The sequence below is a fragment of the Mastomys coucha genome, unplaced genomic scaffold (genome assembly GCF_008632895.1).
Source record: "Mastomys coucha isolate ucsf_1 unplaced genomic scaffold, UCSF_Mcou_1 pScaffold23, whole genome shotgun sequence".
Classification (NCBI taxonomy): domain Eukaryota; kingdom Metazoa; phylum Chordata; class Mammalia; order Rodentia; family Muridae; genus Mastomys; species Mastomys coucha.
In genome coordinates, this window is record NW_022196906.1 from 117,751,716 (window position 1) to 117,767,022 (window position 15,307).

Sequence of the window (15,307 nt, forward strand, 5' to 3'; positions counted from 1 at the left end):
ATGGTTTGGGTGTTTGTTTGTTTGTTTGTTTGTTTTTGTTTTAATCTCTTGTTCTGACAAGGAACATTAGCTTCTTAGTTTAAAGTTTCTTAATATATATATATTATATATATATATATATAATATATATATATATACACATAGTGTGTGTGTTTGTGACTGACAAGCCTAGATTTCTAAGTCACATTGGCATTTGTTGTATGTTTCTATCTAGATAAAAATTTATAAGTGTTTAAGGATAAAAATCAGAAAATGACAATTTTCTAATACTCATGAAATTTTGGTTTCTGCTTTAGAATGAATTTTTCTTGAGTCATAAAGTAACTGTGCCAAAGGAGTAATGAGCAGTCTCTGGTTTATGCTGTGTTGTGTCAGTCTAGTGAAGATGCTTCAGCTATCATGTTCAGTTGAAAAGGGTTAAGAGTGACTTGGTCCCTGGCAGATTCAACAACCTTCTGAGTTAGGCTCTGTAATCTAGTTCACGTGGTAGACACAGTTTGATGGAACATAATGAGCTTCAGAGCATCTTTGGGCAGAAGTCTTTGAGGCAGTCTTGTCAGCTAGTGTGGGAACTATCCTATTGTAGGGGCAGTTTTTGCTCAGCTAAAAGCTACTGAGGGCGTTCTGACTCACACTGATGAAGACGTAGTGAGGCGTTACCTGAGGTGGTTCAGAGGGCTGATGACTTGAAACAAAAATCAAGGACAGGGCTTCTCAATATGTGGTTGGTAGACCCCAAAGAGTCCATAGAGAAGGGGATTTAGGGACTCAGCAACCCTTGAAATTTTATAAAGGAGTGAATGTGTGCGTGTGTGCGTGTGTGCTTGCACGTGTATATAAGCTCAGGTTTGGGAGAGGATTGATATGTATCACTCATCAGATTCTTAGAGGTACTTGGAGTGGAAAGACTTCTGTGACTTGAATGTGGAAGCCTGGGGTATAAGACCTGAGGAGGGTGAATGGAGTGGAAGGGAAGAAGTGAGTAATGACTTCAGTCTCATAGCACCTTTCACTTTTCTCTTCTTTCTCCTGAGCACCATTTAGCTATTGTTCTGGGGCTTCATGTGGTTTTTAGTGAGTGGACAAGCTGAAGCACACCTGTGCTTTGCACCAGTAGGACAAGAACCCCCATTATAGGATTTGGGAACTATTGTCTTTTCTTCCTATGTCAGGTCTACTAAAGTCTCATAAATTCGGATGTGATTCTTATTCTAGAGACTAGGAGTTTTGCATGTGGGACAAAAGCTTGAAGAACAAGAAGAATTTGAGAAGATTTACAAAAATGGTAGGTAACTTCTTAGTAGGAGCAAAGTTGTTCAAATTTTGAAATTAATATTTTGCATTAAAACTTTAGTTGATACCTTAATCATTATCAGCTGTTTTTGTTTATGTATTTGTTTGTTTTTCCCAAAGCCTGGGCCGATAATGCTAATGCTTGTGCCAAACAGTATGCAGGAACCGGTGCCTTGAAGACTGACTTCACAAGGTAAGCCACACTTTTAACTTGTATTCCACACCAGTGGTTTGTAGTCCCAATGCTTTCTGGAGTTCTAGGGTTCTGTGGTCAGCTTTCAGGAAGCAGTTCTATAAGCCAAGCACCTGGGCCTCACTAGAGCTGTCATGTCAGGATTGCTGAAGACAAAGCTTGGGAACTGGTGGGTTCTTAGCCCCCTTGGGGCAGTCTGATGCATAGAGAGGGTTGAGGGCTCTACGGTGCTTCTCAGACATCATTTTGCACCTCAGTCACCAGACACAGCCTGTGAGCTGCACCTCTGCAAAGCTCCCAACCATGCACCTGCTCCTGTCATTTGTTCTCAGTATCTTTGGGTCTTTTCTGTTACACTGTAGAGGTTCCCTGGGAGCAAATGTGGTTCCTAGTTGCTGTGCTGTTTTATACCTCCTGACATGGGCTGTACTTCTTCTCATAGTTCTTGTTTTGTTTTTGTAGCTAAAACTATTTCACTTTCTTGTGTCTACTTTGGTAATGCTTTAGAGAACAAATAAAACTGACCTTATCCATGGGTTGTGTCTATGGATCCACTCAACCACTAACCAAAGTGTTCATGAAAAAGTGTTTGTATCTGTTCTGAGCATGTGCAGATCTTTTTCTATTCATTTCCTCAACAGTACAGGATAGTATCTATTTGCTTCATAGTTGCATTGTATCAGACATCATATATGACTTAGAAATGAGAAGAGGGTATGAATAGGGTGTGCGGAAACACTACATCTTTTTATCTGAGGGACTGTAGATACATCTGTAGAGTAGGGTTCTTTATAGATACAAGGGGACACTATATATATTTCTTGCTAGTGACTTGTAAAATGTCTGTATTTTCAGGAATAATTTTTAATATCTTTGCTGCTTATGATTTCTATAACAGTCACAGGTCATGAAACTGATAATTTAGAATTCATGTATATAATTTAAAACTGGATCTTTTTTTAACCAGAACTGGAAAAAGAACTCAGTTGGGACTTTTAATGGATGGCTTCAACTCATTATTACGGTATTACAAGAACAACTTTTCTGATGGATTTAGACAAGTAAGTTTGTATTTGATGGGGGGGGGGGCGTTGTTTGTTTGTTTGCCTGCCATTGAATGGTTATCTCTTTGCTTTATTGCTCAATGTAGTCAAATTAAATTTGGAAAGTTCACAATTTAATTTCTTTATTTTTTAGGATTCCATAGACTTATTTCTTGGAAACTATTCAGTGGATGAATTAGAATCTCATAGTCCTTTAAGTGTTCCAAGGGACTGGAAATTCCTGGCGGTAAGAAACTTTCTATGATTTTTAGGATTGGAAGTATTATGTCTGAAAGTATAGAAAACACCTCTATAGAAAAAATTGCATGCTGTTATAAATGGAATATATACTTATATTTCCCTCCTGAAGAAAAGATTACAGAAAAAAAATAACTCTGTACATCTGCTTTCTTTCATGACTCTACCATACATCCTTTTATGAATGAACACAGGAGTTCTTTTTTCAGAACTTCAATTCTCTTGTGACCAGGGAATTGCTAGAGATGAATTTGTAAATGAAAGGCAAAGTATGTCTGGGAGACTTGGCTTCTCTTTTCTCCTATATTCACAAGACTTTGCAGCTTCTCTAGGGCCTTCTACCTGATGGCAAAGTGCCCTGGTTGGGAGAGAGGTCTGTTGTCCTATATAGTATTTGGCCAAGTATTTGGAGCAGAAGCATCCTTCCTTAGATCTCATAACTTTATCTGTATGAAGACTTTTGTCACTGTGATTGAAGCCATAAATAGTGGTGTTTGGTTTAAAAACGGAACCTTACTCCCACTCCCCAAAGGAAAAAAAATTGTGTGTTTGAGCCTGCAGAAGTTTTTCACTTTTCCAGGCTAAGTGAGCCTGCATGATTTTATAACCACTGATTATTCCTAACAGCTGAGTCTTTCAATTATTTTTCAGTTGCCTATCATCATGGTTGTTGCCTTTTCAATGTGCATCATCTGTTTGCTTATGGCTGGTAAGTGGACTCTTGTTTCATATTCTTTTTTTTTCTTCTTCTTCTTTTTCCCTTTTGATATGGGGTCTTACTATTTCTCTTTATCTGGCTTGGAATTCTCTATGTAGATCAAGCTGGCCTTGAACTAAAAACATCTGCTCACCTCTGCCCCCTGAGTGCTGTGATTAAGGGTGTGTTGCCATGGTGCTTGCCTTTATATAATGCATTTGAGTCTTAAGTACACTCAGCACTAGATGTTTACTTATTAAGTTTAATGAGTAGTTTGATAATTCGGTTTTATTTTATATGTATGTATGTAGTGCTAGGCATCACTGTGCACTAAGATGCATCTCTAATTCCTACTAGTTGTTGTTACTATTATTGATAGTGGTGATTCTTTGTTTAGAATCTCATTTTCTTTCTTTTATTTTAAATTAACATACAAGCTATTTGATATCATGGCATTTTCAAACGGAGTGTTTTAGTGATTCTTCTCCCTTATCTCCCCCCCTTAATTACTGTTATCACATGAGGGGTGTACACACACAGGGTAGAGGACAACTTTGTGGAATTAGTTCTCCCGTTTTTACATACAGGGGTCAAACTCATGCTACTAGGCTTGCAAAACAAGTACCTTTAACTACTGAGACATCTGACTGGCTCTGTTTTTTAGCATAAGGTTTTTATGGTTTTTTTTCTTATTACCAAAAAAATATATAATAATTATAGAGAACATAATTAGGCAAAAATGAAAAGAAAATTATCATTCTGCCTGCTAGAAACAAGCTAACCCTTCATAATCTTTTTAATTAATTATTATTTGTATGTGTATGTTGCTGTGTAAGGCAATACTTACCGTGGTACATATGCAGAGGTCAGAGAACAACTTTTGAAGAGTTGGTTCTCTCCTTGCCCAGTGGGTTCTAGGGATCAAACTCAGATTACCTTGCCTGTGTGACAAGTGCTTTTACCCACTGAGAAGTTTTCTGGCCCCATTCATAATATTTTGATGTTTGTTTTGTTTCTTAAGACTGGGTCTCTGGTTAGCCCTGGCTGTCCTGAAACGTCTCTCTAAAGCGCCATGTTGATGGTTCTGCAGGTGCTCCTCTCTGACCCCTATACCCTTTTCTCCCTCCATGTAGAATCTTGGCTTTCCATAGCACTCCTTGTGCTTGTCTTCCATTGAACTCAGAAATTTATTTATTTTTTTTTTTAGAGGTAGAATCTCCTCCTGGTGACCTATATGTATTTTTCTGCATCGAATGATTTTCTCACTTGCCTTTACCATCCAATCATCAGATTTTTGAGGCAGAGACTATTTTGTTCATTGTTTTGTCTGCTATGTCTGAGCTTACAGTAAGCCCTCAGGTGTTTTCTGAATTAGGGATTGGCATCATACCACCATCATCCTCAGCTCTATTACCATCAGCCTGTACTTCTTAAGAGGCTCAGTGCCATACATCTCTGCCCTCATCAGAGTTTAGCACTGTAAACAATCACTACATGTTTTGATAAAATACAACAATGTTGAATAGAGGGGAAAGACCATAGTAACTTGCTCTCCTAGTTAGCAAACTAGTGTAAAGAGCCAGACAGTAGACAGTATTGTCTTTATTTCATGTAGTCTCAAGTAGTATATTCTTTGACCTTCTAAAACTTGAGAACCCATTCTTATATACAGTAAAAACAGAAAAGGGTATAGGAATTGCTTGCACTATGGTTATGAGTCTGTGTCAGGTTTTATGACAGGAAGGGAAAAGGACAAATCCAGGCAGCATGTGCTGGTTGCTCCGAGGCCAACACTTGGTTTCTGTCACTCCCTGGATCTTTGACTTGGGTCTTAAACACTGCACAGTGGGTGCTTGTTCCCTGGGAGCCACTCCCTGTTGGATGGGTTTGTTTGGTTTTCTATGCTCACCATAGGTTAAAGAGCTTCTGCAGGGATAAGGCCTGAGTGAGTGGAGAGGTCCTCTGGGGAGTGTCCAGTAGTTTATAGGAAGCTCCGTTCTTGGTCTGAAAAAGCACAGTGCTTGCTGGGCATGCTTGAGGTCTTGCTTCAGTCCTGTCCTGGTTGGTTGGTTTGTTTTTTCCCTAACTTGACACAGCTAAAATCTATTGGGAAGAGGGAACTTCCTTCCCTTGAAAATATGCCTCCATCAGATTGTCATGTAGGCAAGTCTGTGGGGGCGTTTTTTGGATTAATGATTGATGAGGAATGGCCTAGCACACTGGGCAGCGCCACCCTTGAGCAAGTGCTCCTGGACTGTGTAATAATGCAGACTAGCAAGCCATGGAGAGCAGTCCGTTATTGAGCATTCCTCCATGATCTCTGCTTCAGTTCCTGCCTCTAGGTTTTGACCTTGGCTTCCTTCAGTGATAGACTGTAAAGTAGAGGCCAGATAATGCATTTCCTCTCCAAGTTGCTCTTGGTTATGATATTTATCACTGCGATAGAAACCAAACCAGGACAACTCAGCAAACAAACAATATGCTGGTTCTGCATAACAACTAAAAAACTCCAAGTTTTGAAAGCTGATAATGTTGCAAATTTAGGGATAATTTTGAGTAAAAATAATACTGAATACTATGGATAGTGTCCTATCAGTTAATGCTTGCGGATAGGAGTTGCTGATTTCCAGCCCTTGCTGTGTTTTTCAAGAGGGAACATAGATGCATCACAACCTCTGATGTGGTCTGGCTTCCTTTCCTTGAATGATCTTATTGGCCATTTGACTCTGCATGTGTTTCTCCACACTTGAGACCAGCAGATGCAAGAGAGAAGTGAGCTGAGGCTTAGCTGTTCAAAGAGAAAAACAAAATAGGCCTTTGCTTCATGGGTGCTGTTGACCTTAATAAACTCAACCAGCAGAGTTGTATTAAATGCTGTTGCAATATGATTTATACAGTTGAGTTTAAAAATATACATTCTGTAAAGTGTGTTTTGTATAGGTATTTTGATAATATGGTATTGATTGTAGAACTGTGATTAAACTGTTAGTAGTAATTTCTTGTGCTAGTTAATTATTTAATCTCAATGATAATTATGATTTGTATGGAAGTTTGAAAAAGAGTAGTCCAGTTCCCACAGTGTGGCCTCTGTCAGTAGCCTCAATATTGCTGAGAACTTGTCACAGAGACAACAAGTTCTTAGGGTCCCACAGCTGATGGTTTATTGAGCCTGCAGAATTTAGACACCTGGTTTAAAACTTAAGATGGTGTATTTTTCCTGTGGACATACTAATAAACTTCAGTGTGAAGTTGTGCTATACAGCTGACCACTAGATCTGGTATCACAAATGGTGTATTATCTTTGTTTTTAATATCAACAGGTGACACTTGGACAGAAACACTGGCATATGTCCTCTTCTGGGGAGTTGCAAGCATTGGAACATTTTTTATTATTCTTTACAATGGCAAGGATTTTGTTGATGCTCCCAGACTGGTCCAGAAAGAAAAGATAGACTGAATTTGTGTTTGTGGAAAGCGGCTCGGCGTGGAAGACTCCATGATGCAGAACTGGAGTCTTTACTGACCTGCTTTCCACATGAGCTCCAAGGTCTTCTTAAAGCCTTTATCCAAAAGTACCTCTTGTGGTTTGGGCTGGGTAATGTCTTAGAATTGATCTGATATTACTACTTTGATGATCTCTTTACTGTTGGGATGGTTATATTTATAATTTGAAGCTATAGTATAATTAAAATGTAGCTTAAATTCAGCTCACAGAATAGAAGAAATCTATTCACTGTCAAGTCAGAAGTTCACAGATAAGTAATATATTTTAAAAAATTTAACTTCTTTCATTATTTAAAACAAATTATTTTTCTAGCTCTGTTTCATTATTGCCATTGTAAAGCAGTCACTGTTAGCAAGCATATTTTCCATGTATCTGGGCTTTTCTTAAGAGTTTAATAATATGCTAATTCTACTATGCTTATAGAATGTCTCTTAAAGGGCAAGTAGTTTGCTAAATTGTAGCTTCACAGTAAGGAAGAGGAGAATGGGATCTAGAGTTATTTGAAGTTTCTAGTAGCTGCCTCTTGGCTTCAGCCAGCTTGAACAGCTTAAATGTCATGAAAAGTTCAGATATATTTTATCTTTTTTAAAAGGAATAAATGAAATCAAAGAATGTAAAGTCTGTCTCTTATGCTAAAGGTCCAAAGCCGCCTCTTTTTAAGAACTGCTCCATTGTGGAAAATACACTAGACTGGCCAGCTGCTTCCTCTCATATCTTGTAGAATTTTTAAATTATTATTATTATTGGTTACTCATTGAGACATGTAGGCCTCAGAGAAGGTCTTGTGTTAGATTTGATTCTCACTTGGGGTAGCAATTGCTTTTTCCTGCATGGCACTCTGGCTTTATCACCCTGTCAAGGTTTATGTTGGCTGTCAATAAGTGTCTGAAATTTAGTGCTTCCGGGTAGCCATAGTTCTCCAAATCAAGGACCAACTTTAATTTATGCATAAAGCAGACTGAAAACTACGCTTCAGAAGCTATGCATAGTTGTAAGACAGGTTATATGTTAAAACTGTAATTATGAAGTTTAGATATTAGAACAGTATATAAGGTAGTATCATTGCACTATCTTAAAACAATTCAGTTAAACACTGCTGTGGTACATCAGTATTTGCTTTAAAATATGTAGAGTTTTTTTCTAATAGTATCTTAGGTTATCCTTAAATATTTCTAAAAGCGCCTTTAACATTACCTTTTTTCAACATTATCTTTTATAAACAATAAGAGTTATTGCTTTTAGAAACTCTGGGAAAATCCTGTGTAGCTTAAAATCAGTCATTAAAACTCACAATAGGGTAAGTAAATAGAGCCACCCGTTCTGACATGTAAATAAGCATAGTTTGTTCCAATGATGGAACATTGAAGCCCAGACATGTCTACTGTAATATATTATTCAAAAGCTACTGGGCATTTTACAGTAAGCACTTCATGTCAAAAGCTACAGCAAACACCAAATCTGAACCACTAGTGTGGCTGCTTTGCAAGGACTAATGTCAGAGGGTTAGGCTGCAAGTGATCAGTGTTTGAGAGCCCTGCGGTGATCTTGTTTAACTCATTTATTGTACATCCATATGCAAAAATAAAATGCCATACTCTTTTCTAACCACTGTTGGTATTGTTTCTCTGTTTTTATCATGAGTATTTTTTTAATCTTAAAGCAATGTTTGATCATTATAGAAATACTAGTCACTATAAGTAAATAAGGTCAATAGCTTCTAAACTGTTTTCTGGTAATCACCTTAGACACTTTTTATAGCTTTGTATAGATAAGGCTAGGGCAACATTTAGTAATATATAACATTTAGTGATGTTTAATATCCATAAAAATATCTGTACTTCCAAATTATAATTTATTTCAAAGTGATAATAGGTTTCAGGGTAATAAGGAAATATAGGTGGATAATTGGTACAGATTGCAACCAATGAATGGGAAAACAGTATGTCATGGAGACTATGTTTAGGGCTAAGGATGGATGTAGCACTGTCGTTAGAACACTTACCCAGCATGCACAAAACCAGAGGCATGATCCCCAGCACTCTGTAAACCTGGCATGATGGCCCTCACCAATAATCTCAGCACTTGGGAGGTAGCAGGAGGAAAATCAGCTCAAGGTCATCCTCAGCAACTTAGTGAGTTTGAAGCCAGCTATGCTACATGAGATTGTGTCTCAATGTTTGCATAGAAAACATGGAAAGGTGTCAGCCTAAGTAAACAACTCATGGCAAGAAGCCCTTGCCTATGTGTGAAGTGAGATGAAATTCCTGGATAATGGCATCCAAGTTTCATACACACGATGCACATATGTTTACATACCTACATATGTGTGTGTGCTTTGTACATAAGTACAGTGTTTTCATATTTACTTGTATGTGTGTGTGCATGTGTGAGTATGCTTTAAAGAATAATTTCCATATTTCCTTAATTCATTTCTCTGGGTTTCTAGTGAAGGAACTTCAGGAAAATGTGGTAGGTAACTTGAATGTATTGTTTGTTCATTGTGAGAGTAGACCAGCTCTGAATGGCCTCACCTTGTTAACCTGTCACCATAACAAGTTGTTTCCACACTTAGCAGCTTGAACCTGCCTGTGTTTACTTGTATTTATTGTCTCAGTTTCTTTGATTCAGAGCATTCCACAAGGCACAGTTAAGATTCTACTGGAGGCAGGCAGGATCCCCTTTCAAGACAACTGTCACTGTCGGCAAGATTCAGTTCCTCCCAACTTGTTGGGTTGACCATCCATGCTGACTCTGGACTGAAAGCTATTCATTCTCTTCAGACAATTTTTCACAGGCAGCAATATTGAGTGTGCATCACTTTGACTGTATCCTTTGCACTAGAAGTCAGTGACTGTAGGTCATTCAAGGGGAAGAGATTCACAAAAGCATCAGTACCAGGAGATGGGGATCTTTGGGGGAGCTATAGGAAGTATATCTCTTGTGGTCAGTAGAGAAAGAACACCAAGGAGGTAGAGGGAAGGTGATTGGGGCTTCTTGGAGTATGTGGAACTTAACCAGGACAAAGGTGAGCTGATTAATACTTTGTGGCAGGTAAGCTCAGAAGGGAAGGAGAGAAAACTGGACAAAGGCAGTGCTGGTTTGCCACCTGTTGCTGACCTTGATTTTGGCCTTCTCAGTGAGATTAGCACTAGCGTTCTTCCCTCCCAAGATTTTTATTTTGTGTGTTGCCTGCATGTATGTATGTACTCTACATGTATGCCTGGTACCTACAGAGGCCAAGAGAGTGTGATGGAGTAAGGGCAGTTGTCACTACCATGTGGGTGCTGGGAGTTGAATCTGGGTCCATTGCAAGAAGAGCAAGTTTTCTTAAACTGAGTCATCTGCCTAGCTCTTGGACATGCACATGTGTATGTACCCTATGTGTGTACAGAGGTCAGAGAAGATGGTGAGGTAGTCTGCAGTCACCCTATTCCTCTGAGACAGAGTCTCCGTGGAGTAACAAGTTTCATGCATGGCCAACCTTGCTTTTTTCACAGGCACTGGGGTCCAGTTTCTGGTCCTCATGCTTGCACAGTAAGTATTGTGACTCATTGACCTCCCTCTCCAGCTTCCCCTCTTTTTTCTTCTTTTGTAGTTGTTCTAAGAGAGTGTTTAACTATGTAGCCCAGACTGTCTCCAGACCTCTGATCCTCCTGCCTCTGCCTTCTAAGTGCTGGGATTATATACCAGTCCCAGCATGCCTGTTTTCACCTTTTTGTTGTTGTTTTGAATTTTATAAAATTGTTGCTTATCTTTATGTATCCTTTGAACTCAGTCTTCATATCAGTGGTTATATCTGGAGTCCTTTCTCTTCACTGTTGCTTGTGTTACAGTGCATGTAACACAAGTGCATGCTGGGATACTGTCACAGTACACTTTTGTCAGTGTAGTGTGAAATAGCATTTTGTTCTGGCATTTCTCTGAGCATTGAGCATCTTTTCATAGTTTTGATTTTAATTGTCCGTGGTTCTAGTTTGGAGCCTCTTGTGGTCTTTTACTTATTTCCTTATGAATTTGTTGAATTTTTGTGTTCTGGAAGAGAATGATTTGTTAGTTGTTTGTAGCTTGTCCTCCTGTTCAGATAAAGTGAATAACCATATTGTTTTCTTAGCATCTTCTGTGCTTGCTTCCAAGGACAAGTTCTGACAGTTGTCACTTTCAGGTCTCATTCTATCCATAGTCAATTTTGGGTAATAGACTGAGAGATCAGCCTGCTATGTGATGTCAGGTAATCCCTAAATCTCAATGACTATTTTTTTTAATTTATAAGATTTATTTCCCCTCCCTGTGTACCCTGCATAATTGACTGTAGCCTGCTCCCTAGCTATACTTTGGCTCTCACAGCAGTGAAGCTGACTTCTCTTGAGACATTCTCGGTTGTCCTGACAGAAAGAAGAGAAGCCTTTGCTCAGAAGTGACAGTTTTCCTGTTGTACTCACTTGGAACAAGGCTAGGGCCATGTGAGTAGTACTCTGGCCTTCAAGGTGAAACTCAAGAACTATAATTCTTAATTGAGAGTTGTGTGTGTGTGTGCTCGAAGAGTCCCACCTAGATCCGCGTATGACTAGTAACTATGAGGTTGAATTCGCTCCTGGCATCTTCATATATCACCTCATATACCTAAAAACTTAAACCGATCTAACAGCTACCACTCTGTAACACCTGGGTATCTTGTCAACAAGAACCAGATTGCACAAACTTAGTCTCCTATGAAACTGAAGGTTGCAAAGTCCCAGTCTTCTAAGACTTATAGAATCAATCACTGTCTTCAGTTTTTAAAGCTAGTATCCACTGATGGAAATAAGGCTACACATGACTGGCACTGGGAGGAAGGTCCTCACACTTAATTTTTAATAAAATGTATTGTATTTGAGGTTCAGAACATAGTTATGAGAGGATACATAGTAAATGTGTAGTACACCAGAGCAGATTAAATACATCATCCCACACAGTTTTTGTTACCAGTAAAATCAGATTTAGAAAAAAAAAAATTCTAATATACTTTTATTGTGTTGAATATAGCACTCCAGGTTTTCCTCCTACACTTCTGCTTTGTACTGTTTGATCTACAGCTCATTTTCCCCTTCTCTATGAGCAAGAGTCTAGTCACATATAAAGGGATATCCATTATATTATAACAGATGGATTTATTAGTACATTCAAACTGCTAAAAGAAATCTGCTAGTCAAGAATACAATATGCTATAAAGTTTCACTTCAGTGATGAAGCAACACTTTGCTAGACAAGAAAAAGCAGAGAAAATTAATCATTAAAATATTCTTCAAGAAATACTGGAGAGGTGAAATAAAAATGTGTTTAAACCCAGGCTGGCATTGGCTGTTTCCTCCCCCATTTAACCACCCTCTGCAAAGGAATGGTTCAAACAATAACAAAAGGATAATTACTGTTCTAAAAAGTATATACCTGGCCTGGTAGCACATGACTTGTTGTTCCAGTATAGGGAGGCTATGGCTAGAAGACCACAGATTCTAGCCTAACCTAGGTCCAGACAAACTTGGGGTCTATATATACCAAGACTCTGCCTCAACCAAAAGAGCAATGTCAGAGGTAAGTTTGTGATCTAGTATATCATGATTGTAATGGTGGCATATAAAGAAAGAATGAGAGCTAAAGGTCAAAATGATCAAAAATTATATCTGAGCTGAATATATAATACAAAAGGGTATGAATTCTAGCAACAAAAGTATACATCATGGAAGAGAAAGGGTAAAAGCTGCTGGGCGGTGGTGGCACACACGTTGATTCCCAGCACTTGGGATGCAGGTAGATCTGAGTTCAATACCAGCCTGGTCTACAGAGTGAGTTCCAGGACAGCCAGGGCTGCACAGAGAAACCCTGTCTTAAAAACAAAAGAGTTTTTACAGTTAGAGTTAGGTTTCTATCAGCATACAATTTAATACAGAGAGTTAAATGTTCTTTGCAGATTCAGGAAGCAGAAAATACGTGTGGCTTTAAAAAGGAGCTGTAGAACTTCCACTGCTGAATATATAGGAAGTAGCTGTGAGTGACTGACAGGAAAGCTGCAGAAACTCCAGTTCTCAGGCTGCAGGAGACTGTTCTCTGCTCTTGAAGTGGCGTGTGACAAAAGTCCCCAGGGCTACCAGAGGGATGCACATGGTAGAAGAGGCTACCAGAAGGCCAATGACAGCTAGTGCATATGTAGGGTAATCCTTAATCACCACATGGCCCTGCAAAAAAGAGATAGGAGAAACCTTCAGTAGTCTCACTCCAGCCTCTATTCTAAAAGAGGAAGAGAAATGGTGTGAGTTGGTGTTTAGGTTTGAATATGAAATGCTTCCCTCCAGGCTCAGGTGCTTTCTCCTCTAGCTGGTAGCTTCTACTTTGGAAGGTTCTAGAAATGATAGGAAGTAAGATATATCTGGGGAAGCATATACTTGGGGGTTGATTCTTGGGTTATCTGGTCTCTGCAGGCTTCCCATCTGTTTTTTATCAGGAAGTGAAGAAAAAGGCTGCTTCACACTCTTGTTGGCATGACACTCCACCCAACCAGTAAGGCCAAGATACCATGGACTGGCCTCTCTGAAACTATGACCCAAGCTTTTCTCTCCGCATTTATTATGTCAGGATTCTGGTCAGTGTGATAATAAAAGTAACATGGGAAGGAATGGGCCTGTAGGTCAGCCCCCCCCATACACACCCTACCCCCCACACTTAATTTTACATCAAGCATGCACAGAGACCACTCCCACTTTTTCTTTTTACCCATAGAGAGCACACATGTAAAGCTCTTAGGTGGAGCTCTTACGAAGGAAGAACATTACTCATACAGGGAAGTTCTACTGGGATGCTGTGGAGGTGAAATTATGGTCTCAACACATTGTAGTTAAAAACTCAGAGTCTAGTTCTGCTGTCCTAGATCGAGCATCTGAAACATCTTGATGAAGCTGCCATACTATCTATCACCTGTAACCTCCCCACAGCACAGCAATGGTTCCTTGTGTCAGAAACTGAAGGGCTGTGTTCTGGAGTGACATTGTTGGCTCTGCTCTCTTCCTCAGCCCTGCAGGAACATCACATACCTGAGTAGCATCCCAGGCTTGGTACTGCATCGTTCCTTTGAGGATGTAATCACTCAGGTAGAAGATAAAGAGGCCGATGATGAGCAGTGGACTCACAAACACCCACATGACCTTCCAGTACCAGCTGAGGGTGCGGCCAGTCATGGCCCGAAGGTCACTTTCAAATCTGTTTGGACCACAGGGAAAGAGCCTGGAGGGAGGGGCTTCTGATTGCATATCCTCTGCTTTTAGGAAGATGCAATTCTGGTTACCAGTGATCTTTGAATGTGACCCTGAGCCCATCTGATCCCTTCCTTTCCTGGGAGAGGTGTGTTGAGGAAAGAGAAAAGGGCTGAAGTTGTCTGAGGGAAGAATGACCAAGAAGGAAGGGGTCATGGGCCATCTCCCCGGTGTCAGCCTTCAGAGGAAGGCTCCTGGTGTGGAACAGAGGGTAGTTCCTAGAAAAGGTGGGGCCAGGGTGCATGGTGGAAGGAGATGCCAGTTTCCTCAGTCCACAGGGCCAGGGTGACATTGCCTCTTTCTCTACGTACCCACTTTGTCCATTAGTGATAGGTCTCAGAACAGTCACTTTGTGCTTGAAAGAGCAAGTAAAGTGGAGCAGTAGAGAAGAGATTCTAAAGGGCTCACTCTTCCCCTCGTTGTGGGATGACTAAAAGAACAAGGTCCTAGACTAGTGGTTCTCTCAACATGTGGTCCCTGGAAGACCAAAGAAAGTGCTAGAAATACCAATTATTATACTTTCTCTGAGACTTTAGCCAGATAACTAATGAAGGAGGTCCTATAATCCTCATTTCATTGGCCATTAATTTGAAAGCTCTATGTGACAGTTTCAGCCCGAGATGCATATTCCATCACTTGGGAGACTGAAAACAGCCCAGTGTTGGACAGGGTTCTTGAAAATCCACAGTGATCAGTATCTAAGCCTGGAGGCTGAAAGAAAGCATGCCATGATAAAAAGTGTAAAACAGGAAATAAGAAAGAAGCTGTTGGATGCAGCCAAACTGAGGAAGCAAGAGATTAATGAGATCTGAGGGTAAAGAGGCATCTAGAAGGAACATGCTTATTGAGGAAGGATGATTTTCTTATAAGTGTGGCCCTGCAGCTTAGCTACCCCATGTAGAAGGCAGGGTCTGGGGTCTCCTTACCTCTTCAGCCCATATACAAAGCACACAGCTATGATCTCTACCAACACAATGAGCAGCAGGGACAGTGTGGCTGCATAGTCATTGAATATGTCAAACCAGTAGTTCCCAGCCT

General features: G+C 39.8%; 2 protein-coding genes across 2 annotated transcripts in view; one reads left to right on the plus strand and one right to left on the minus strand.

Moving 5' to 3' along the window:
- Sacm1l (SAC1 like phosphatidylinositide phosphatase) overlaps window positions 1-8,597 on the plus strand; it is a 67,184-nt gene extending 58,587 nt beyond the window's left edge. Inside the window, exons 15-20 of the mRNA XM_031345761.1 lie at window positions 1,216-1,285; window positions 1,414-1,486; window positions 2,454-2,547; window positions 2,684-2,776; window positions 3,439-3,496; window positions 6,805-8,597. Of these exons, the coding sequence (XP_031201621.1) occupies window positions 1,216-1,285; window positions 1,414-1,486; window positions 2,454-2,547; window positions 2,684-2,776; window positions 3,439-3,496; window positions 6,805-6,941 (525 nt within the window). The 3' untranslated portion in view covers window positions 6,942-8,597. The remainder of the gene's footprint in view (window positions 1-1,215; window positions 1,286-1,413; window positions 1,487-2,453; window positions 2,548-2,683; window positions 2,777-3,438; window positions 3,497-6,804) is intronic.
- Window positions 8,598-11,806: 3,209 nt separating this feature from the next.
- LOC116073740 (sodium- and chloride-dependent transporter XTRP3B) overlaps window positions 11,807-15,307 on the minus strand; it is a 37,056-nt gene continuing 33,555 nt past the window's right edge. Inside the window, exons 9-11 of the mRNA XM_031345775.1 lie at window positions 15,196-15,305; window positions 14,051-14,216; window positions 11,807-13,198 (exon numbers count right to left, since the gene is read on the minus strand). Of these exons, the coding sequence (XP_031201635.1) occupies window positions 13,049-13,198; window positions 14,051-14,216; window positions 15,196-15,305 (426 nt within the window). The 3' untranslated portion in view covers window positions 11,807-13,048. The remainder of the gene's footprint in view (window positions 13,199-14,050; window positions 14,217-15,195; window positions 15,306-15,307) is intronic.